Here is a 27,052-nt window from a genome sequence, read left to right as displayed (position 1 = left end):
CTTGTACATCAAACTCATAGGTGCTCATATATAAGGCAATACTAGGAATTTATATTGGTGTAGGTGAAACAGCTTGGACAGAGAATGGTGTAAAGAGGTGTGGGTGCTGACATCTTGCAGTGGGAGGTCCAACTTGGAAAATTGACACAAATCAGCTGATTTTATTTTTGTTGGCTGGTGTTTTTGTTTAAGTAAACGTCAAAATATCATTGGGAATTTTTTTGGAGTTATTGTATATTACAATGATGTCGGCGAGTGAGTCTACTGAAGGGGATGAGGGAAGTGATAATTATTATTTGGAGTTATCAATAAATCCAGTGAGATTTGAATCACTTACTTGTGTTAATAATGTTTTTTTTGACGACTCTAAACATCAGGTATGTATTATTTTTTGGATTTTTTGAATTAAAAAAAATATATATATATATACATAAATTTTTTTTGGTAATTACTATGTTCAAATATTTATTTTAGTTTATAGTCATACATTTTTAAATAATTATTTATGATTACTTGAAAAAAATTTTAAATTAGAGCAATATTTAAAAATTCTAATTATAGACATTAATTACAAAATTTTTTTTTTGTAAGAACAATAAATAATTTTACATTTTCAATGGAAAAAAATTTCACTCCAAAATAAACCATCTTATTATATATATATATAGATGTATATTTCGGTGGTTGATTTTGGAGGAAAATTTTTTTCGGTTAAAAAAAATGGTCGTATAGACTATGAGTAAACTAATTAACTATTATATTTATTATTAAATAAATGATATATTAATTATATGTATGGAGGTATTTGCTGTAAGATCCGGAGGAATAACAACAGTAACTGGACCAAACGACGTATTTACATTCAAAATGGAAGACAAAGGCCAAGTGATATCAATCAAATTTTCAGCTGATATGAATATTTTAGCGATACAAAGAACATACACGTCCGTTGAGTTTGTAAATTATAACCCAGGCACTGGTCTAGACACCATCGAGTATTCCCAAGCCTGTAAAAGTAAAAATGCAACCATCCAAGGGTTCGTTTGGACCCACGGTAATGAAATTTTGCTAATAACCGATCATGGTGTTGAATTGTTTTCTGTAAGTGATTACTTTTATTTACTACCAGAGCATCCATTAGCAAAAAATTACAGAGGAAAAATTTATTAAAAATCTTTCAGGTAAATCCCGCGAAAAAAAATGTCAAAGCGTTGAAGTCACTAAGTTTAGGGGTAAATTGGTACGTTTATTGTCCTAGAAGCAATATGATTTTATTGTCATCTGGGACAATTGGCAATCAAATGCAGGCGTTGCATATCACACCTGGAAATTTACATAAAATAACTAAATTTGAAAGTAAACAAATAAACTGAGCATTTATTTTTTTTTAAATTTCTTTATTAAATTATTTGTGAATTTTTAGTGGAAGCGATTCCAGCAAAACCTGGAAAGTTGGCAGTTTCTGACAGAGACGTAGTACTGGCAGTACTCTATGGTACTCCGAGTATTGTCGTTCTTCGGCATCAATATGAAGCTAATAAATCTATAAGTGCTTATGTTTGTGTTTATACCGTTCATAAGTAAGTCTAATAAATTTATTTGAAGTAAGAGTATTTTATAAATGTTATATTATATATTAATCTTATTATTTTAGAATGTTAACAATTAAAAAGAGTCATATATTAAAATTAGATTTACGAGGAAGATTTGCTATTAATGTTGTTGATAATCTTATTATTGTTCATCATCAAGCATCAAAGGTAATTTTACTATTTTTAAATTATTTCCTTGAAAAATTTCAAAGGATTTTTTATTTTTTATTAAAGTTCAGTGAATAAAATGGAATAGTTTTATTAACTCATCAAATCTACGACTCCCAATTATTGGATGAAAAATATTTAAATAAATTTCACAGAATATTTTTTAAACTCGTATACAAAATATCAAATTTCTGATAAATTATACTAAAAAAAAAAAAATCGAACCGAAACCAATAACTTTCCATTTTTTTGAAAATTTCAATTTTTTACGCGGGAATCTGAAAAACTTTAAAAGAATTTATCAGAATATGAAATAAGACGTTTACTAGGATATTTTTTCTATTCCCATGAAAAATAAATCACATGTTGCCATGGAAAATTCTCTATATTTCGTTACATTGTATATTTTAAAAAAAATCAAAATTACTAAAAAATGAAACTATTGGTCGACTTACCCCATTGTGTCGATCATAGATTTCATCGATTTCATTTTTTCTCTATAGCTCTTCAAACATTCAGGGATCTATTTCTTATTATTGCCAACTAATATGTCAGATAATACCTTAATTTTTTTTTTCTATTTGAGTAAACTAGTATTCAAAACAAATATTTATTTATTTTTAGACATCAATGATATTTGATATAATGTTAGGTGGTGTAAGTGATGGTACAGTAATGCACCATACAAGTGTAGCAATACCTAAACCTATAAAACCATACAACCTCAAAGTTCAAGGTGCTACGTTGTCTGAACAAGTTATTCAACCTTGTCCACTTTGTATCCTTTATTATTATTATTATTATTATTATTATTATTATTATTATTATTATTATTATTATTATTATTATTATTATTATTAAATTACATTTGAAGGTATATAACACTGTAACAACTAAGCACTATACTAATTAAATTATATTTTCCTCAACGATAACTAGATTCGGAAAATTGGGTCGTCTTTCAGCCAAACATTATTATTGACATAAAACTAGGATGCTTGTGGTAAATACTCTCTTATTTGATATACATAATTTAATAATTAACGTTTAGTCATCAATACAAAACAAACAACTTTGTTTACTCCGTTTAATTAATTATTCATCTGTAAATTGTTACAGGTACATTGAATTACATTTAGAAGCTCTGATTAAACTTATTAGTGACAAAGTGCAGCTGATTGAATTTTTTATTCAACGAAAAGATGCAAAAATAATTTTATTACAGGTATTGCAAAATTATGTTAACGATTTACCGATGACCCTCATTGATATGCCGGCTATTTTTGATAAAATAAATTCGGTTTATCGTGGTCATTTAGAAAATGAAATTCAAAGCCAGGTATTTATTACTTGTTATTATTAATAATAATTATTATGATATTGATCACAAATTATTCTAGATGGGTACACCGTTACAAAATGTATCAAAAAATACTGAAGTCTTTGATAATCTGTCTTATAAATTATTATTAGATCAAAGCGATATGTATACACATATATTATCAAAATTTTCAGCTGATTTGATCGAACCGAAAATGGTTATTTGGGTATTACTTGAATATATAAGGTAATATGTTATATTTATTTATTTTTAAAAAATTTATATAAATCAAAATTAAATAATAATAATAAATATTCAAATTTTTTTTTGAAGAAATTTCAAAGCGTAAAAAATTAAATTTAATTGAAAATTTTTAAAAAATTAATGCAGCAATCAATGGGGGATTTTTTTTAAATTCTAAGTTTTGTATAAATTTAGTCTGAAAAAAATTCAAGTTTAAGGTTCAAAGTAAAAAAAAATTTGAATAAATTTAATTAGAAATTTTTTAATTATGCAGAAGTACAAAAATTTCTAGTAAAGATTTTTAAACGATTAATTAACAAAATTCTGATCATTACAAATAAATATATCACATATTTTTTACGTTTACATAAAAAAAAAAAATTGTAATTTTTGATTGAAATTTTTCCAACACTACACGGAAATAATTTTAGTTGATTTTGTCCTGCTTATTAAAAGTAATTAAAAAAAAAATATTTTTATTTTACAAAAGATCATTAGTAGAACATGGAATACCGGTACAACACTTTATATACGAGTTAGTAATAACAACTTTAGTTCAACGTAAAGCTTACTATCAGTTGCATCAGTTACTCCAGTACCACGTCGTAGCTGACTCAAAACCATTGGCTTGTTTGCTTTTATCCTTGGAAAATTTGTATCCAGCGGCACATCAACTAGCGCTGGATATGCTGAAACGTTTAGGAAGCGCCCACGAGGAAATAATTGAAGTTTTGTTATCCAAAGGCCATATATTACCCGCCTTAAGGTATGTATAACACAAACACAACTTAGATTCAGTATTCCCATGCTGATAACTAGCAATAAAACTTTAATAATATAATGCAGGTACGTACGATCAGTCGGAATGGCTGATCAGGTGTCAGCCCGAAAGTTTCTGGAAGCCGCCAAAGCGCTCAACGACCCAACTATTTTCCATTCCGTTTATAAATTTTTTGAACAACGCAACCTAAGGCTGCACAACACAACTGCCTTTACTCGCGGGGAACATTGTCAGTCTTACGTCCAACATTTTGAATTTCTATTCCGTGGAATAGAGAACATGAACGTCAGTTTGAATTCAAGTATTTCTGCTGTTTCCCTACAGGATTAATGAACCCAATTCTTTTTTTTTTTCACTTAATTAAATAATTAATTATAAAAAAATTAACAAGTGCAATTAGTTTGTATTTCTGTAATTATAAAAATTAAATAAAAAAATTATACATATATATATAAGTATGACTTTTAATTTTCTTTATAAAAAATTGATTTTAAAAATTCGCGGGTTAAAAAAATAAAAATTTTAATTACGAGCTCACTTATCTCGGGGTCTATTTTTATAAATTTATGAAAAAAAAAAATACATATATATTGTGTATAAATTTGATATAGATTTTTTTTACAATAAAAGTATGAGGCGAGTATTTTCGAACGTAGATATTTTAAAAAACCTTTTTTGATTGATAGAAAAAAAAGGAAATCTTGAGTAGATGAGGGACAATTGACATAGCAATAGGATATTCCAATCAGCGTATTTACTGGACTGTAAAATGTTTTATCATTGCGGGCAGAGTCACGTGCCTGAATGTTTTAAAAAAAAAAAGATCGATAGCGCCTTTGTGTAGGATCTCTTGGTTCCGTATTCGTTTCGACTGCCTTGGCATTTCTAGTTGTCAGAAAAAAATTCTCGGAAAAAAATAAAAAGGCTTATACACGTATCGCTGAATACCAGCTGGATTTCGAGAGTGAATAGCTGAGAGCGTAAATGTCATTGTTCATTGTTACTAAATAAAATGCGAATTTAAAATGATAATGCGAAGCAGCCTGACAGTCGAAAATGAGTAAGAGATTGAACCGGCGACCGGCGAAAGGAACGGGAGGGATGAAAATTGAATAAGTTTTTAAATTAAAATGTACATATTTCAATAGTCCATTCAAAATGCATTTTATTGACATATCTTAAATCACTTTTTGTCTTTCATTAACTTATTGTTCTGCAAAACAATATTGTGGATGTCTCTGTGTTTATTGTTTTTAATTCTTATCGCACAGTGCAGAAATTATCATTTTTTCCGAGGGTCAGTTTTAATGTAATTGGACAATTTTTAATTATTCATAGTTAGGGTTTTTATAGAATTTTTTTCTACGAAGAATAGACATTTTTTTTTTTTTTCTTATTATTTATTATTGTTATTTTTAAAATTTGTTTCAGTTAATAGTGCGTTTAAAGATAAGATTCATAAATTCGGGTATTTTTTATTTTATTAATGTTTCGTTATAAAAATAAAAAATATTACTGAGTAAATAAAAACGTTTTTTTTATTATTTAATGCTCTTGCTACTAAAGTATTATTTTTTTTAAATTTAATTAATTACTACAGCATTGTAATAAAGTAATTTTTTATTCAGCTGACCTGCAGTCGCTGATTTAAATTTTCTAACAAATATTAAAAAAATAAATAAATATTTAAGTTATATAATTACGTTAAAATAAAAATTAAAATAAATAATGGAAATTGAATAATTAATAAGAAAATTTTAAACATTTCTCAGTAATATCTTTTATTATAATTATTATTTAATAATAATTATTAATCTGTTCCCATTTGTAATTATATTCTCTTCACAAAACAGCAATAAATACATTACTCGTAATTTACGTACACAATTAACATACATTACAGTAGTAGTAGTAATAATAATAATAATAATAATAATAATAATAATAATAATAATAATAATAATTATAGTAATAATAATAATAATAATAATAACAGTAACTAATTTTATAATTAATTATTAATTGTTATTATTAATTCATTATCGTTATAAATCATTTGATTAATATCTTGGTCTCCACACCACAAATTATTTCTTATCCTAGGCGAAATTTTTTTTCCAAACCTAAAAATGGCTTTAACCAACTTATTTATTTATTTATCGATTTATTTATTTATAATCATAAATAATTCCTCATGCTACATAGAGTTAAATTTAGTGCGTTTATTTTTAGAGTGCGTATACAACAGCTATTATTTTTCAAAAAGATCTATCGCTAAATAACAAAACTAATCAAAACTTTGTATTTCAGTAAGAAATTTAATTTTGATTCCATTTTCTTACAATTTTTCAATCCATAACCTCAGTTTTTTTTTTGATTTGTAGCTTAGCCTTCTGAGTATTTTTGTAACCGGTTCCGGGTCAAAAATAAAATTTTATTCAGGCTCCCTTCACTTTATTTTCCGACGATTTTCCGTTAAGATTTCGACTTTTTCGACTTTAATTAAATTCTTGTTAACTTTTAGGACTTTTTTTTCATTTTGGTTTGAACTTAGTCGTCTTTACTTCAAGCACGACGGTCATTCGCCTTAGTTTCAATTTTTTCAAGTCGATTTCCATTTGAGTTTGATCTTTTAATCTGAAATCGTTACTGTGTAAGTCGGTTAAGTCTAAACTAAGCCGAAAACTTGATGTATTTCATATCTTCAAAAAAAAGTCGTCTTGTGAAAAACGGCTCGAAATTTCAACTTAGTATAAATCAAGTTTTATTTTTGACCCGAGATGTTCTCACATATTTCATTCGTATTTTTTATCCGCGAATTATTTCAAATCTCAACAATAAAAATCACAATTTATTGTAAGCTATGGAAATTTTCACATAAAAAAATCCCTTTTATTCAATATGTATCACGTTTTAAAAAGTAGATACATAAAATGTACACACGTTTACTATTTATTTTATTAAATTTTTTTATGTTAAATCATATTCAAAGCAAATATACAGATGTGAGCAAATGGGCGCACACCTTCTGGCATAAACCTTCGATTATTTATTTAAAGTACCGTGAAACACTATCTGAATATTTGAAAATATATAGAGAAGTAAAAATGTCCTTTTAAAATTTTATTTCATTTTTTTTATTATTTTTGAATATATTTTGTTACAGATATACTAGGGGTGATTTTTAAAAAATTTAATAGGAAATAAAAAATTTCACATACTTGTGTCAAATCAATTATTTTTGATTCTTTCAAAAAATCACCCCTAGAATCCGTGTAATGCGAAATGACAAAACTAATAATTTTAAATAATTAAACACCATTAAGAATTTGAATTAATGATTAAATTTATTACATTCCATTAAACTTGCACTATTTCCCTCGAGTTTTCCTATACAAAATCCTCGGTAATCTTTTAAATCCGGTAAACTTGAGAATTATTTTTATTATTCGTAAGCGTAATCCATCGTTTATTATTAATTTATCTGTTAAAAAATTATTTGTATTAATAATTATTACTATTATTATTATAACAATGGAATAATAATTTTTTTCATTATTTATTATTTAAATATTTTTTTACAACCTCGTAGTTATTTTAATTTATTTTTTGTTATTGTAAAAAAATCCATTTGCCGGACGGTTGTATGGAGTAATAAATATATCGTTATATATGTATTAATTATTTATTTATAATCATTTTAGTCTAACTAAAAAGTCTATTAATCATATATATAAATATATATATATATATATATATATATATATATATATATATATATTTATTCGTGATTTTATTATTCACTGTCCACATGACGACTGAATTCCATGTGATATTTATTTCCTTTACATGATGTACGTGTAAATATTTTGAATACATTTATATATATATATATATATATATATATATATATATATATATATATATATATATATATAATTTTTATTAAAAGAATTTTTGATGTCCCCAAAATTCTTTATCACACTTATTTTAATATTTAACCATAAATTTCATATAAATTAAAATCAATAAATTATTTTACGTGCATCTTATTATTTATTATAAATTTACAATTTTGACTATATATTAACCATAATTTTTTTTTGGGTTTTTTTTTACTATCAATCCCTTTCGTGCATCGATTCAGAGTCATAGAGAATCATTAACTATTTATTCAATTTTTTTTTTTTCAAAATAACCCATACATATATTTCAAATAATTTTGCAAACTCAGAAATTTTTTTTTTATTATTTCAAAAATTATTTCATACATGATTCAAATTTTTTTTTTTTTTTTAATCAAATTTTCGTCAATCGACTGAATTAATCGCGCGAAATTCAAAAAAAAAATTAAATAAATATAATAATCGATTCTCTTCATCCAATCTAAAAAAAACCTACGTAACCAATAACTATACTTATATATTTATATATATATATATAATTGTAATAAATTAAAAACCACATATCAATATATTAATGCGTACCAACATTCATCTACAATTAAAAAAAAATGTATCTATACATATTGATATATTTTCATAATTGTATTTAACAATCAACCCTGAATGTTATTCCTCAAACAAAGCGGGAATGTAATTATTTATATAATTCAATTTAAACAATTAAAACAAATAAAATCTGAAGGGTCGACTGAGGCACAGGAAAATTCAGAGAGTAATTTATTCATTTTACTTTTAATTGCAATTCAATTAGCTTCTGTTTTATTTCACAAATTAATTATTTTTCAATAATTTCAATTAAAAATTTTTTTTTCAAATCTCCCGCCATTTCTCCCTGAAATTAATTTTTTTCCTGAATTTAAATTACCGTACTTAATTTAATTTTCACTTAATTGAACAAATGTAGAATGAGATTTCGATATTTTTTATAAAAAAATTTTTCCTTAGGACGGTACCCAAATTTTTTGTTTTCTGTTAAATTTTTTGAAAGTAAAAAAAATTTTCAAGGGAACTTATCGTGCCCTGTTCTCTAGTATCTTGACGATTTTCCGCGAACGTAAACTTCAGATTGAGGTTAAAAGCGATGACAAAGATGTAAAGAGACAGACATCAAGAGTAGATAAAACTAATATTCTCTTTGTAACACGTTTCCTTTCGCGAATATAATGACTTATCAAAGTATTCATAGCCGTCTCAAACAACCACTTACTTTTCATGATTTTCGCCATTCGTACGACGTCGAGTTATACTCGTACTTGATCTATATACAGATATAGAACCTCAAGAAAAACGCAGTCGTGCGAGTAATACGTATCCTTATTAATGTAACACGTCAAAGATATCCTTGTGAACAGGTCGCAACTCCACGCTTGACTCTGCTCTTTATATTCTATGCTATTTTATTCCGAGCACCCGACTCATCTCTCATCTGAACTCAAACAGCATCCAACATCCAGAATCATCTACCGTCCCTTTAAAAAATTTTCTCTTTGAATTTAAATTTCATATTTTAAAGTAACTGTAGAAATTTATTTCTCATATTTTATCTTCATATTCAAGATGCTCTTTACATTGTTTGGTAACACAATCTTTTTTTACTTCACACTCGAAAATAAAAAAATTATTTTGAGGATTAAATTCTCGTTAGTGTTAATGTCGAAATAAAAACATTTTTTTTATTTTATAATTATCAACTAACGAATTACTGTATAGTTAAGAGAATTTTTTTTTAAAACCTTCATACTTTTAACTAATGTTCATATTTATTTATTTTTAATTTCAGTAACTATTTTCACCGGAAGGAAAAAATTCAAATTGATTTATCGCAAAAAGACCGCGGGCTGGATTCGAACCGTCGACCATCCGTTGATCGGATGTCGAGAAAAAACGCAGCTGTAAGTAAAATTTATAATATTTTAGATATATAATAGACTGATATGTTTAGTGCAGATAAATCGAAAATTTTTATAAATAATCTTCTAACAATTTTATATAGATAAAGGGGGGAAAATGGGTCATCTAAGAAAAAAAACTAGTAGTAATTTTTTTCTCACTATTTTTTAAAATTCTTAACACTCGTAATATAACCCAAGTATAAAAAAATAAAAATTTTTAATGTGAGGCAAAATGAACCCTCTTAAAAAAATTCAAAAAATCAAGAATTAATTTTTTTTATAAAATTTTTTGACCACAATTTTAAGTGACCCACACTACCCCTGACTCCATATTACCCTTTTTAAAAAATAAGTAAAAAAAAAAAAATTTCAGGAGTCTTTTCTAATTTTTTAAGCATTTATTTGACTGATAACCAAAACAAGTAAATCTGGCTCCCAGTCGTGAGTTGATAAGTTCACCCATAGAATGCGCAATGCTTTTTATTTATCTTTCCTCTGTTATTATTATTATTATTCCATTTTATTATACCGCGCGCAAGATTACTTTGTAGAAAGTACTATACAGAAAACGTCTTTGATGTCTCTAGCAGTCTGCCCTCTACCTCAATGTCTGTCTCTACTTAAATTTTTTTTATTCAACCAACATTTGTTCTCTTCAAAACATATACATATATATATCCATATATACGAATATACTTCTCATATTTTTACGTAGGTTCATATTTTTCCTCTACTTCTTCAAACTCTACTTGAACTCAAAACTTACCTCAGTACTTTTGTTGCCCTAAAAATTTTACGGTCATACATAAACTCACTTGGCTTGTACATTTTTATTAAATATTTCTTATCAAGAAATATCAACACACTCAATAATAATTTTATTTATTTATTATTAAATGCAGTGGGAAGTAAAAAAAAAAGTAACGATTATTTAAGAAATATTACAATCATCAGCATGCGACTCGCGGATCTGCTGCTTTGTTTTTCTAGATGCTCGTCTTATAAGACTTCTGCTGCGAGGTTTACTCTTGACTTCTTCAGCAACAGCGACTACACTCGTTCCTTGTGCTGCTAATACTTGTTGCGTAGGCCCCGAACCAGCACTACCGGTTCTTCCGTTCGGGCTTCCAGATCTGGAAGCAAATCGAGAAAAAAAATAAATTATGTCTTCCTATGCAAGGAAATGAAGTAAAAAAAAATAATATATTACCGTCGAGATCCGTAAGCGGAACATCTTCTTCTCAGTCCGGATTCGTCGAGTTCACCGCCCGGATTCTTAGGTACTATTTTCGAGAGTGTGACAAAACACCTGAATAGTTCTTTTATATTGTAGTCATCTTTGGCTGAACACTCCATTACTTTGGCACGGAGTTTTGGCAGCTCACAGAAAAGCCATTCACTGACATCCTCAATTGGTACTTCACGTCTTACTGATGCTAAATCTAATTTGTTGCCTGCCACAACTATTGGTACTTCCTAAGTAGATATGCAAATAGATAAATTAATGAAAAGGTAAATTATATGGGTGTTTCACTAAGTAATTTAATAGACCAACTTGGTAGTCAGGTCGTTGCTCTCTAACTTCTTCGAAGCACATCTTAACACAGTCAAAACTTGGCGATGAAGTTGTCGCGTAAACTAAAAGAAATGCATGCGCTGTTGCTATGCTTAGTCTTCTCATTGCTGGAAACTGCAAGTCTCCTGAAATAATTGGTAATTTTTTTTTATGGGGGTTGCTACTAATTAAAACACATAATCCAAGTTATCGACGATCATTTAATTAGTTTATAATGTTTATCATAAATATGATAAACTTCCAAAGTGGATTGAACTCCGAAAGTTTCAATTTTCGTCTGACATTTCAAAATTTTTTTTTTAATCACTCGTAATTAATTTTTATAATTTTTCTTTTACTTCACTAATTAATTCTGTAGCAAAATGGAGTCTCTGAAAATTTTGATACAAAAAATTTTTTTTTTAAAAGTATCCGTTTTTTTTTTTTTTATAATTCTCGTAACTAATTTCGGTAAATCGATCGTCAAAAGCTGAGAATAATTTAAAAAAAAAAAAATAAAAAAATTGGATTGTTAAAAATGACTTAATATTTGAATGTTACCTGCAGTATCTAAAAGATCAACTTTAAATGTCATTGTACCGAGGATACATTCACGTGAATAAAGATCCTCGACAGTCGGTCTGTATCTTTCAGTGAAACCTTGACCAAGAAGTCTTCTAATAATAGCGCTCTTTCCAACCCCAGCACCACCAAGAACGACCAAACGTATTCTCTCATAGTCTGTCATTATTATTATTAATGAGCGTCTGAGTGAGCGAATAAATAAACAAATAAAAGAATCGATAAATAAATTATTTTATCGGTCAATCGATGCTTTCAATTTTCTCTCATTTCTTCCAAATATTTTCTCGAAGTTTTTTTCTTATTTCGAATTCATAAATATATAGACCTTTATATATATGTATATTTATCTTTTTGAATAGTCAAGAATCCTTAAGGGAATGCAATAAGGGCGATGTCTTCGGGTTACGAGTGCCAGAGTCAGCGCAAGCGTATTAATGAGATTCTATATTAAAGCCTCCGGAAGCTGTCGTCGACGTGATGACGGGAGTGGCTTCTTTCACTAGTTAACTATCGATTGTGATCGGATACTTTGAGTTCAAACATATTTTCTATTTGTTATTTTTTTTTTTCTACAAAAATTTGTGATAAAAACTTTAGATCATTTGAAAAAGTTCTTTACGCGGTAAAAACATTTTTTAAAATTTAAATTGCATGTCATTTGATATAAAAACTCCAGACATTTTAATTTTAATATTTTAAATATTATAAATTAATTTTTAAATTTAGTGTCCCGAATTTTTTTTTAATTGTTTAATCCATTAGTATCTGAAACAAAAAAAATTAATTTCATTTAATTGATTTGTGTGTCAAAGGAAAATAATTATTTATTAATTATTAAATTAATTAAAATTAATATGAGTATGGATGTAAAATTATTGTAATTTAATTGTTCTATGGAATTTATTTCGATGAAATCGGATCAATATAATTATAATTAATGAACTTATTGTTAATTAATATTTTTAATATATTACATGAGATTAATTTGTTTATTAGTAAATATAATTATCGGTATTAATTCCGATTACGGCTGATTAAATTAAATGCTGCGTGAAATTAATTTAAAAAAAGAAAAAAAAAAATAGTTCTGATTAATTTGATATTAAAAGGTAATTTAGGTAATTAGTTATTTATCAAGTGATTGATTGGAGAGTTTAAAATAATAGGTAATTATAGAGATTGAGGGTTGAGCAAATTATCGGAAAGAAATTTGTATCTGGAGGTTGACGGGGTAAAACTCAATGAACAAGGGAGAGAGTGATAGCGATGAAGGAAAGGTGGGGGAGGGGGTGAGAGGTGAGGGTGAAAGTGAGCAGAGTGTAACGGTAGAAACTTGTAAGGTTTGAACTTCAGAGCTAAAAAGGAAGTTAACTTGGTTGACTTGAGCAAATTAATCGAGTTCGATATCAAACCGAGTTAATTTAAAGTAATGAAGCTTCGTAGACTTTTTACAGTGTTCTAGTTAATTATCACTTCTTGGGTACACAAAACTTTCGTCGAGAAAATTAACTCTTTACTGTAATTAGTTTGTTTTATTTTTGTTTATTAGTCTTGTTAAAATTAAATTTAAAAAATTTTATTTACTTTGAAAATTTAATTTTTAATTGAAATTTAATGAAATAAAATTTATTAAAATTTTTAATTGAAATTTCTATTGAGGTTCAAAAATTCAACTTTTTATCCTAAAATTTTTAATAAGAAATTCAAAAATAAATATTTCAATGTAAAAAAAAATATTAAAGCTCAATTTATTTTTATAAAATGAAATTTTTTTACTCTCAGGTTTTCCAACTTAAGATCTTAAAGAATTTTTATTCAATTTTACCAATGTCGGATTTTGTGACCTAAATTTTTTCATCCCTTAAATTTCATAACAAAAACAAACTTTGATTTTCATCTGCCTCTAGTTTCCTCAGTACCCATGTCAACAAACATTTCAAACAGAAAAAAAAAAATTATTTGATCCCCTACAAGTTATTTTATTCAAAATTAACCCTTTGAAATTTTAATTAGTACTACATTACAAAAACATAGACCACGATAGTGTATAAATATTAAATAAAGTAAATATACCGTTGATTCAATATTTTCCCGTAAAATAAATATCAAAATTTTCTATTTAATTTATTCGAGTAAATGGATATTTACAAACTGCACGAGATCGATGTCCATTACATACAATGTATTAAACATCCAATATATTATCTGATAGTGATGATGTTTGCTCTCACCCTCGTATATTATTATTATTATTATTATCTTCACCCCAGCTCGTAATTTTGCTTGTTTTTATTTTCTCTCCCTCCCTGTTTCACTTTCAGTATTCATTATCTTGAAACTACCGTGCGGTATATAGACAATAAAAAGATATGAGTATATAAATGAGAATAAAAAATCATATGCTGTTTCATGCACTTAAATTCTAAGACAATATTCTATTAAAGTGTACCAGTCGTTTATTATACATTTCACGATGTCATTTGTGTCTGTTATTATTCTTATATGAGTTCAATATCAATAAAAATAATTATTTAATAAAGCTTATGTTTATTTCATAAATAACTTTATACGAAATGTAATACGCAATATTAAATTGTCTAAGGTCATTTTAATTAAATGTTTGAAAAATAATATGAATCACAAAGCTTCGCCCAGAAGTAAAGGAAAATTTTTTTTTTTTTCAAAACCGAGCCCTTAGTCTCCATTTTCGATCGAATTTCTATCGGGATTCTTAGACAACGATTCTGACCAAAAGTAAGCATTTGTTAGAGGTTAGGAGGCCTCTGGGGTATAGTAGAAGTCTTCTGAAAGAATGTTAGCCCATAAAAGGAGAGGAAAGAAGTTTTTTTTCACGGCAGAATGTCCTGTCTGTATTTTCGATCGAATTTATAAAGAATTTCTCAGACGGCAATTCTGACCAAAATAAAGTCTTCCTTTAGATGTTTGGAACTTCGGGAACTTGGACCGGAAAGTTTCTGACTTTTCCCGCAAGTCAACCCCTTTTCAAATTCTTTCAATTATATTTTTCGCTTACAGTTTAAAATTATTCAAAAAATTTCCGTTGACCAAATATTTCAGTACTCAGAAATTTAGTAAAAAAATAAAAAATAGTTGAGGTAAGCATGAATAAAAATAGTTTTCAACTAGAAAACTTAATTTATAATAAAACTTTTAATTAACATGTCATTGTAAAAATCACGCGGGAATTTTTTTTTAATTAATTTTAATGCCAAGCACGTGAATAAATAAATTAATTATTAAAATGATGTAACAGGTAACAAAATCAATAAAACCGAAAGGTCAAGTGCTTTATGAAATTTAATTATAACAAAACATGTCTCGTAATATAGCAACGTCAGGTACATTCTTCGAGCATTAGTAGGTACGAGTGTTACTTGATTGCTTGTACATCAGAGTGATTGTTGAATCGAATCAAACATTTTCGACATAACCGTCACCACCATCGCCACTGCAACTACCACCAGAATTACATCAACTATTATTAATTATTATATACACAGCATCCGAGTAACTAAGCGCCGTTGCCGCGTTACAGTCAAATTGCATTGCATACAAAGTAAATATTGCTTATGTGGAATTACATTTGGCAAATGACAGCTACTCAATCAATTATTAACCGTACGAATAATTATGTTCGGATTATATTGGATTACACTGCACATCATTGCCACCGGATTTTATCGATCCGAGATTAGACACGTTGAGAAAACAGCTTAAAATTATTCTATCAATGCTCAATAATATTTCACATACTGTTAGATTCAATGCCCAGTTATATATACTCTAACTGTTTATTAAGTATTCCACTGTCATTAGTATGGATTGCGTTCTTGTTTATCTGTGTATATATATTATGTATATGTATATGGATATGTTGATAGTTGATATGTATATAGAGTGGAAGCAATTAGGTGGTTCTGCGCGTTTAGTGAATCTATTACCAAAAGCAATATTGGCAACCGACGACCACAAGCTATACCACATGCCGGTCCCTTTGTGTTTTTAATTTACATTAGATATTTTCTCCTTGATAATTTCTCTTTTTTGCATTATGCAGTCACGTCAACTACAAACTTAATTTATTTTTCAATTATTTGTGAACGTGTTTCTATTCATAAAAAATTTATTTTTCAAATGAGGTTTACTAGTTCACGTGAAATTTTTCTAAACTTTCCGCTGAGAAAATGGCAAATTTTCAAAAATTGGGGAAGTTATTGGTTTTGTTCTGATTTTTGAAAATCGAATTTCTAAGAGATCTTGACTGAGTGTTCATGTATGTATATATATGTTACTTTTGAACAGATGAACCGATTTGAATCGTCAAGTTGTCATTCGGCATGACTTGTCATCATCTAAAAGCTGAAAAAACACGAAGAGCTCAAAAATGTATTTAGAAGAATATTTTCGCGCTCAAGGAGTTTGAATACAGTGGGGTCAGATAGACCGAGTTTTTTCTTGTAGTTGTGAGTTGTTGCAAGTGTATATAATTATAATTGTAATTATGTTTGGATGGATTACACACAAAATCTAAATTTGTAATTTTTGAAAATTCAAATTCATGAAGTTGTACATTTGAAGTTTGAATGTCAGACTTTGAGGTGTAATTAATTCCTGGTAGGATGTAGTTGAAAGGACGAACAGACTGAATCGAGGGGCAAGTAGACATAGCTGTCCAATGTTGGCACTGAGTTCGAATAAACTTTTCAATATATTCCTAAAGTTTGTACCGACAACCATAACTTCAAAGATCCTTCGGTTTAATTATTTATTTTGCATTCATACGACTCCTTATTTACTTCATAGTTACTTAGTCTCTTATATATATTTAACTTTAGACTCTTTGCTTAAAAAAAAATTAGAAATAATTATTCCGGAGTTTAAAATTGAATCTAAAGAATCAATAGATAAATTTTGATAATAATTACGGTGACTTTTTTCAAGTGGAAAGTTTCAATTTGACTTATCTCATTAACTAACATTGAGACTAAGTGTGAACACTTAATTAAAAGACGCCAACCACCTGCAGTTTTTATCTGCATTAACTATCGCGATTGTCTATACTACTCAATAACTTCAAGAAGTTTTATTACTCTGTCTAGTTATTAGCTACTGTCTATACCAGTTAAATTGTTACGATAACATTTTTTTTGTAATTAAAAAAAAAAAATTAATCAATGATCGGTTTAAAAAAAAATTTAATAAAAAATATTTGATTTTTTTTTTGTGTCCAATCTACATCCAATTTATAAGTTCGTTAGAGGACAACGATAACAAGATATTCATTATAAAGTCTATATATATATGTATATATATATATATATATATATGAGGTGAATTTAAAATAATTGTAAAATGAGAACAAAGTGAAAATTGGCATTGATAATAATACTAGAAAATCATTGACGTAATTCTACTAACAGGCTCGATTTTCACATCGTTTAAAACTAATTAGTGACATTAAAATCATGGAAGCGCTATGAGGAAACTAGTTAGAGAATCAGGTGCGAACAAGCTATCATCCCATGTCCAATTAAGAGACCATCTCATGTATACAACCGCTACTGATATACAAGAGACGACTACGCATATTGTTTATTTTATTTATTTGTATATATATATATTTATATACATATATGCTTGGGGGTATGCATTGCGAGAGTTAAAACTACTCTGGAAATATATAAGCAGATTATAAATTCTATTTTCGATAACGGAATTGATTATAAATTTTTTTTTTTTTTTTTTGAATAAATTTAGTTGAAAATTTATATACGAGCACAGATTTAAAAGTTTTGGGGGGTGATAATAATGTGTCATTATGATAATCAAGTTAAATTTTTTGACCAATGATTTTGAAATAAATACCAATAAATAGTAATAAAAATGATATATATATATATATATATATATATATATATATATATATATATATATATATATATATATATATATATATATATATATATATATGTATATATATGTATAGTCATTTATAAAAATCATAATGAATGTCGATTAATTTACTGATCATCTGAAAAATAATTTATCTTTCAATAAAAATAAATTGAACTATTTTTTCATATTTAGTGGGGTTGCACCCCATTTCCTGGATTCAGTTTTATTTAACGATACTCCTCTTTAGTAAATTGTATCAATTATCGATATCGAGAACGATCTTACAAAATTTTTTTTTTATGTCGAATATAGTTATGGTTATTTTGAAAGAATACTATTTAGTGTTTTAAAAGAGAAAATACGGTAGAGTTTTAAGAGAGACGTGAGAAAAATCGTAGAGTTGACCTACGAGCGGCTGTTAAATTTTGAATGGAAAAATAATGCAGTAGTCAGTGGTCGTTTTATTTTTAATGGAAATCTTCTGCAGTAGAAATAAATATTTTACGGCTAATGGAATTTTTTAAGATTAGAAGTATTAATTAAATGGCTGGTAGAATTTTTAAAATTCATATTAAAATTAAATAGTACAAAGAAGTATTTAGCAGTAAAATTTAATTTTTACCATCTGGTTAAAATTGCTAAGAAAAAAATTATCCATGAAAATTTTCAAGCCGAAAATAAAAATTTATTTCACTAGAATTTTTTTAATTAAAAATTTTAATAATTAAGAGAAATTTTTATAGAATTAATGGAACACTTGTACCCTAAAAAAAAATTGAAAAGAATTCAACTCGAAAAATAATAAAAAAAAGATAAATATTAAAATTCAACTCGAAGCCATAACTTTTATGTCCTCTATCATTAGTAATTTTTTTTATTTCTTTATAACAATTGCGCTGAAACTTTAGCTGTGCATTGTAGTCGATTGTGAAGCCTCAATATATTTCGTTGCTGATTATTATTCATAGTGTACAATGTATCTCATTTTGCTAGGCGAAAGATGGATCAGCGTTACGGTAAATTTCAATATTGTGTTTTTGATTTACCAAAGTTAGAAAGAAAAAATTCAGTTCACGTCGTTGCCGTGTGATCTTTTATTATGAATTCGGACGCGAGGCGTGACTACACCGAGGTCGTACGAATATATGTAAGTTTAAAGTACCCGGCACCACCCTCTGGTTCGAAAAATATTGACAAGACTTCAGAATCTCTCGGGATATGAATCCGACGACTCGTTACGCTTCAGCACGTATTGCTGCTGATGCAGCTTGTACTGACGGTAAAATAAACTTTTCCATACCAAATAAATTTTCACTTTGACAAATAGTTCTTCAAATCAAATTTTTACAATAGGGCAACATGGTCATCTAGGGTGATGTAGACAGTTATTAAATTAGTCTACAAATTTTTAATTTAAATTTAATCACACAAATTAGTTAATACAATTTTTTGAATATATATGACTTTAAAAAAAAATTCCGGAAATTTTTTCATTTTTTTTTTCATAACTGGGTCAAATTTTTACCAAACATCAGCTTGATAATTAAAAAAAAATTAAAATTAAATTTTTAAAATATTTTATGGAGGCTCATTTTACCCCAGATTCAAAATTTTTACGGTTGAATTCTACTGAGACAAAAAACTTATTTAGGAGCAAAAAAAAAAATTCCACTTGGTATTTTTTTCTGTTATGGGTAAAAAAATTATTTTCCACCCGGATTGTAATTAATATTTATTTTGGTCATCTAAAAATATTTACGTTAATGACCGCTGGGCAGAAGTGGTACAGTGTAAAAGTAATATGAAAGTAGTATAGAAGTAGTCGCAGGTTCTGAGGATGGTACTTTCATGTCAGTATGCTCGGTTTGAAGTCACGTACGCGCCTGACAGAACATTTTCATCCCTCGATAAAGGTCGTCTTTGTAAGGTGCACGTGGTGTGTTAGACCGTAACATCATCTCCACGGCAGTTTAGTCAATCTGACAGAATCGATCGTCTTTATATATGATGTACACCTTTCCTTTTTCCTTTCTCTATTTTACCCTCTATAAAATAGTTATCGCTGTAGTTTGTTAATAACATCCCTCTATTTTTCCATACCTCTAGATACCACAACCGCAACCACTATCTCTACCCCTACCACTATCACGACTACTATTTTATGTTCCCCTTCATTATTATTTAATTCACATTTAGATTTTTTGATTGACGGATAAACTAATGCTTACATTTTTTTCATTTTATCTTATCAGGGATCGTAATTGTCTGCAATCAACTTTGAATTATTTGCATAAACTTACCAGATCTTTTTTTATGATAACATAATTATTTTTTTAGTCAAATATTTATTTTTCAAATATTTAAACTACAAAATTTTATAAAAATTATCATTAAGAAAAATTTTTAACAAGAAAAATTTGAATTAAAAAAATTAAATTTTTTTCTTCTGTAATTAAAAAAAAAAAATTCGACATAAAAATAATCATCAAGCCTTTATCGAACCGAGATGACAAAAAAAAATTTATTTTCAATCAAAATTTTATTAAAAATTATTATCATTGTTAAGAATTTTTTTTTTAGTGAATTTTATTTACGCACAAGTTCATAATTTTATTTTTACTCTGTTCAGTTTAATGGCCATCTCTATTTTCTCCTCATTTTTCCTCACCTCTTTATCAACTTTTTTTATAAATTTTTTTAAGAATACATCATACACACATTTGAACTCAACATATTTTTATCTTGCGTTTTTTATATGGACGGATACGTACGCGCTCTACCGAATCCACATTGCCTACTCGTTTAACAATTTTATTACTCGTGTCCCACTATACACATACATATATACATATATACATATATATATACTGTACAATACTAGTACTAACACCAGCACTAATATACTCTAGTATATTACGAGCTCTAATACGAAGCATAGACTCGCATGCCTACACTTCGAGCAATCGCGCGCAAACTGCCATGCGAATTTCTGCCTATTTTTCATCAGTTTATCTGCCAACAAATCAATAACTAAAAAAAAACCATTAAAAATTATCTTGGGAGTCAGATCGCAGCTATTTTTCGTTAATGCTTTTTTTATTGTTACAATTTACACTGAAAAATAGCGGCTATTTATTTTGTGTTATCATCCGTTTAATTTACATAAAAATATTTTTTTTATCTATGGAATTCAGATAAATTTTCCCAAATCTCAATTTTTATAAAACCGAAATTAGTGATTTTTAAAGAATGGAAAAATAAAATAAAAGTCGGAATACTTTTTAATATTTCATTTTGTAGAAAAAAAAAAATTACTCCATACTCAATGTATTTATTCAGTCAATTTATATCGAGTGAAACTGAGTGATTTTTTTGTTAAAAAAATATGTGTAGATTTTTTATTTTATGTTTTACTGAAAATCTGTAAATTAAAATAGTGAGTTGTTGAAAATTGCTTTACTTTTTATTGAATAGATTGAACAGCGTCAAAAGCTCCTAGCAATCGTCTCGTTGTTGAGGTGAAATGAGAGAATGAGAGATAAAGAGATCGATAGAGAAGGAGAGAAAAGGCATTTAGATGTATTCATGGCCAGCTCAATCCACATCGTAATCCTGTGGATTGTGTGGATTCTCTGACGATTAAATCCGTACGGATGAAGGTTTCTCATCAAATTATTCCCATACTACCTACTCAAGTCCCATCATTTTCACTAATGATACCATTCTATCAAAACTTTTGTTTTTATTTCGAGACCTAAAGTATTTTTATCATTATTTTTTCTCTGCTAATTGAATTGTTTTTTATCAACAATTGATTGGAAGAATAAATAAAGTGACAACGAAAATTAGAGATGGTCGACTGTCAAAGGGACAGACTAAATAGCGTGTAACATTAATCTGGGAGTTAACGTATTTATATATTAAATGGACGATAGTAAAATGGGCGTGAGAAGTATGAGCAGATAGAAGAGCCGCTCGACGCGGATCTGAAATGGATGCCATTAAAATGTTGGCTATCGTAGAGGATTGAATGTACAGGCGACAGTGACTTTGAAACATGATACAAATCGATTACTAAATTTAAATTAATTCCATCTCTCGGTACACATTACATCGTTCAATTTCCGCAATTTCATTTTGTACAAGGACATTATTTTTATTTTTTCAATCTATTGCTATAATTAATGAAAATTTATTGATTATAATAATGGATGGCAATTAATTATGATTTTTATTACAAACATATTTTTTTTATTTAGTAAATATTTTATTACCATAAATTGAACCACAGGAGACCGAAGGATTGTCTACATGGGGTAAAATTACCACAGTGAAATTTTTTTCTTAATCATTAATACAAATTTATCTATTTTTAACGATTTTTTCATACTTCAGGCAAATTGTTGATCAAAATTTTTACTCAAATTTTGGTTTATAAATAATATTTTTTAAAATTTAAAAAAATAAAATTTTGGAAACTTCATACAGATTTTTAAATGACTTAAAAAAATATTGATGAAATTTTGATGACTATCTTACCCCATCAAAGCTTACAATGCTGGCCATCTTGACTTACCCCAATTCAAATTTATTCTCATACTATTTTTCTATAAATTCTCTCATTTTTTTTGTTTTATTAATAAATGTAAAAAAATGATAGTTATAAATATATGATTTATTAAGAGTGAGTCATATATGTAATAATGTATTGATGTCACAGCAAATATAAGTTAGCAAGTCAATAGCAATAGAGTAGAGGTTGAAATAAACGTAAGCATCAGATTTGGCGTAGCAGGAAAACAAATATAAACTTCCTTATGATTCGCTGTGTTCCAGTGAGTAAGTTTGACGCTCATGGGATTTATATATTATCTAAAGGTGTCTCGCTACTAGGATTTAATACTTGACTTTCCCTTTTCCTCGAGCCCCGTCGGCGACACGAGGTCCCGATGCCTCTTTCCTCCACGCTCTACACAGCCTCATCATCATCTTTCTCGAGCTGTTGCTGAGAAAAGCTCCAGGCGTTATGTGTCACCTCGACAATCTTGTCTCTACTGACTACACTAGTACGACTCACTTTAACCTACCCCAGTCCTCCCGCTTCCTCCTCGTTGTCATTCAATTGCTAGAGGCTCCGTTCGATAATAATTCAATCCCGCTACGATGAACGTCACTAGCGTTTGAGTTATATTACCACGATGGTTGCAGTTACTGTTAAAGTCACGGCATTCACTTTGTATCGGGTATCGTTTTATTCCACGACAATCTATTGTGATCGATAAAAAAAAATTTAACTGTCTGACATTTTTTTTTTTTTTACATATTTTAAGGATTTTTATTACTTTGTAAAGATTTTAATATTTTTCGTCTGTTATTATTTTCTCGGTATTGGAAAAATTTCCATATATAAAATAGAAACTGGGGCAAAATAAAACACTGCTGCAAAAAAAAATATTTACGCAAGTAGGGTAATTTGATCACCTCAAAATTTTTTCTTAAAATATCAGAACTTAAATTTAGAAAAATTTTGAATTGAAATTTGAAAAAAAAATTTTTCCCGCGTCAGATATTTGAATTATTTTTAATTAAAAAATTTTTCAAACCCTTGAGTAGTTTTATATTTTACTGGGGCAAATTGGACACCCTACGATTTCTTTAAATAAAAATTTATTTTTCCAAATTATGGGGGTTAAAATTTTTTTTTCGATTTTTTAGACGCACCATTTTACCCCAAGTACTTGATTTATTACAAAATTTTTAATTATGACAAATGACTAAAACATAATTATTAAAAAAATTCCTTTTTTTTTCGTTTCTTATATTTTTGGATGATCGAAATGCCCCGTTATATTATAACTTCACACTTTAGACAATAATGCGTTTACGTTTTCCGTATTGGGATTTACTGTAGCGTTAATCAAAGTTTATTAAAACCTCTTTTGAGTAGTCGAAGCAAGTGTGCAGAAGGAATTCTCAACTCACCCCGCGATTAAATTTATACAAGAGTTGCCGCAGGAGCCGCTTTACCCTCAACTCGGACAGCTTTTCATCTAAGAAGATTACAAACTTTATTTTGTTGCGCAAAAGCTTTTATTTTTTTCATTATTTTCCATTTCTGCGTTTCCTCACGTCCATGAGTCCTCGTCCTTTTTCTCAAACAGGATCTCAGAGAAATAAAAATTAAAAAAACAAGGACAAGCCTTGTCTACTAATTTTATTATTTCATAAGAACATTAGATATTTAATATCACGTTCATGTTTCAAAATATTACGAGTTCACTTTAATAAACGAAATTACCATAACAATGATAATAATAATAATAAAAAAAATAATCTTCTCATTACTTAAAAAATTAACGATAAGAATCCTCTTATTATTTTAAAATCTTCATAAAAAATATAAAAGACTTATTTTACTCAGCATTCCCACTTTTATATTTTCTGTAGTACAGGATTATAATTATTCCAGCTGAAAGTTTAATTTAATCTTCTTAATTAATAAAATAATTTAACCAAATTTAATGTCAGGTCACTTTCTTATTCTATTATTTATTATGATCCTGAAGTTAGCAGACAATTAAGAATTTTTTTGATTTTTTTTTCAACAGTTTGAATTTAAAAAAAAAAAAATGCACATGTAGAAAATTTCAAAAACTAAAGGTGCAATTTTTTAAAATATTTTTTTTTTTATAATTCATCATTTTGTTGAGAATTAAAAAATTATTTGACGTCTGCAAAATTCAGTATCATTATTTAATAGTTCAGTCACCCACGTGCTTTAATTTTTTTTCTTTTTTGATTGTTTATTAACACTTTTTAGGTTCTATTCAGTAACCGGAAGTCTATTGTCGGTTCAATAGCAAGAGGTAGTAGAAAAAGTCGATTTTTCATCAGACATCGATATAAATTTTCTTGGATTATTGAACTCTACTGAGGTAATTGCTCTAAATAAATAAATTTCGAAATCAAATAATAATTTTTAAGGGAGGGGGTGAAATCGACCACGAAGAATTTAAAAAAATTTTTTTAACTTTTGTACTCGGCTTCCATTTTCTTCTCATACTTTACTGTGGAATAAATTTTCCCTCGTTTTCACTCTAAGAAATTATTCTGGTTTTTTTCTGAGGTCATTGTCTTTTGCTCATTATTATTTTTAATATCATCTGTTTTATGGGAGTCCAGAAAAAAAAAATTTAATTTATTAAAAAATCGCAGACATTTAATAAAGTAAAATTGTAATGGAAATATGTGACGTGACCATGTTAGAATTCTTTTTCTAGATCATTTCACATTCTAACCATAACTATTTTTTCATAAGAATTTAAAATATATGAATGTACATACATTTTTCTTATTCCCTTTTTTTTTTTATGATATTTATTTTTCCTTTTGTTATTGTTGTCAAATATAGACAAACAGAATTTGCATTCGTTAAAAAGAATAGACAAAGAAACTTCGGTAGGAAAATGTCAATAAAAAAAAATATAAAACCGAGTCAGGTTTTTATTTTACTGTGTGTACTAAAAAGAAAGAGAAGGTCGAGGAAAAAAGAGCTTTTTACATTTTCCCTTTGGGTTTTATTGAACGAACGTGACTCTTGGCGTCTACTCATGCGGAATCGCCTCCAGCCTAATGTCAATTTGCGTTAACATTCTTTTACGCATATCTGAGTTTGCAAAAAAAAAATTACCTTTATTTCATTCCCAATCATCTTGACATCCCCGTTGTGTTTAATTTCCCACAATCATTTTTATCATCCCCCAATTGCCAAATAAATAATCAAACTACGAGCATTAATAAAGTCGAGTCGCCTCTGGCCTATGAGTAATTTACTATTTAAAGACGTGAAAAATAATAATAAACAGGAACTCGGAAACGGATGTCGGAAGTGATATGACCTATCAGCAGACAAATAAACGAATGAGGGAATATTCATTACATACGCGATCGTCTGGCTCTTAATGGGGCTAATGGTCGAACCACTTGTTGAAAGTAGATATTTTTGTCCTCAAAAAAGCCAACTCGAATGTTTTCCCAAATGTATGCGATATCTACAGTAACATATATATATATGGGCGGATATAAATTCAAAAGATCCTTCAAATTCATCGATAGTTACCTTCGACATTCGCTAATGGAATATGGAAATCGATTTTTCTTTTATTACTTTCCATAATAGTTTTTGTACCCAATCGCCATTAATTCTTACTTTTAAATTCTGTTTGTTTTCCACTTTATTTTTTTTTTTTTACATAGACATGTAATGAATACTATGAAAATTATACATGCGTCATGTCGCCATGTTTAATATTGACATGAAAAAAATTCGATTCGAAAAAAAAAAAAAAAAAAAAAAAAAAAAAAAAAATAGATAGCGATGACAAAAAAACTACAGGCATCAAGAGCCTGTAGACCGAAGTGTAAAGAAGGTCGAGATGATGTTCGATAAAATCCACTCTTCGGATGGATGATCAACCATTATTTATTTCCCTTACCTTCCTTCCAGCACCCTCACTTTCTATTCTACAGTAAATCCAGATGTGGATTTGTGAACAAAGCTTAACGAGCAACGAGAAAATGATCTAGGAAATAATAATAAATCAGTATTCTGGTGTTATCGAATCACGTTTGTCGCACTCTTTACAAGAAGGCACGAGTATTTTCACTGATTGTCTTCTCTAATTGCATTCCGCGCTGCTTCTTCATCTTCTTCTTATCCTGACGTACGAATTCCCAGTTTCTTTGAACCTCTTATAAACACTTGATAGCATCGTAATATTAATAATTAAATTTATTATTAAAATTATTGTTTTTCTTAAATAATTATAATTAATTTAAATCAACGAACGCGCACTCAACACTTGACTTTTAATTAATGAATTCTGCTGTTATTTATTAATTAAAAATAACGACTCATGTAAAAGTGTTATCATTAGGAAATAATCACTTTAATATGTATAGTAATTAAAAATATTTGTTGTGTTTAATTAATCGTGTAAATACGAACGGTTTAATATTTACTTATGCTGGGATT

General features: G+C 27.8%; 2 protein-coding genes across 2 annotated transcripts in view; one reads left to right on the top strand and one right to left on the bottom strand.

The window, feature by feature from the left end:
- The first annotated feature begins 113 nt into the window (after nucleotides 1-113).
- Nucleotides 114-4,551, top strand: LOC103577427 (regulator of MON1-CCZ1 complex). The gene is made up of 11 exons (XM_008558051.3): nucleotides 114-377; nucleotides 802-1,101; nucleotides 1,182-1,356; nucleotides 1,424-1,580; nucleotides 1,655-1,760; nucleotides 2,385-2,538; nucleotides 2,700-2,763; nucleotides 2,880-3,099; nucleotides 3,161-3,327; nucleotides 3,815-4,090; nucleotides 4,171-4,551. The coding sequence occupies exons 1-11, from the start codon at nucleotides 243-245 to the stop codon at nucleotides 4,433-4,435; spliced, it is 2,019 nt and encodes a 672-aa protein (XP_008556273.1). The 5' UTR covers nucleotides 114-242; the 3' UTR covers nucleotides 4,436-4,551.
- Nucleotides 4,552-8,759: 4,208 nt separating this feature from the next.
- The window catches only part of LOC103577428 (GTP-binding protein Di-Ras2), a 41,898-nt gene continuing 23,605 nt past the window's right edge, over nucleotides 8,760-27,052 (bottom strand). The window contains exons 3-6 of the mRNA XM_008558053.2: nucleotides 12,079-12,867; nucleotides 11,518-11,663; nucleotides 11,173-11,438; nucleotides 8,760-11,095 (exon numbers count right to left, since the gene is read on the bottom strand). Of these exons, the coding sequence (XP_008556275.1) occupies nucleotides 10,894-11,095; nucleotides 11,173-11,438; nucleotides 11,518-11,663; nucleotides 12,079-12,265 (801 nt within the window). The 5' untranslated portion in view covers nucleotides 12,266-12,867 and the 3' untranslated portion in view covers nucleotides 8,760-10,893. The remainder of the gene's footprint in view (nucleotides 11,096-11,172; nucleotides 11,439-11,517; nucleotides 11,664-12,078; nucleotides 12,868-27,052) is intronic.

The sequence above is a fragment of the Microplitis demolitor genome, chromosome 4, assembly GCF_026212275.2.
Source record: "Microplitis demolitor isolate Queensland-Clemson2020A chromosome 4, iyMicDemo2.1a, whole genome shotgun sequence".
NCBI classification, from domain to species: domain Eukaryota; kingdom Metazoa; phylum Arthropoda; class Insecta; order Hymenoptera; family Braconidae; genus Microplitis; species Microplitis demolitor.
This window is presented reverse-complemented; position numbering and strand designations above follow the sequence as displayed.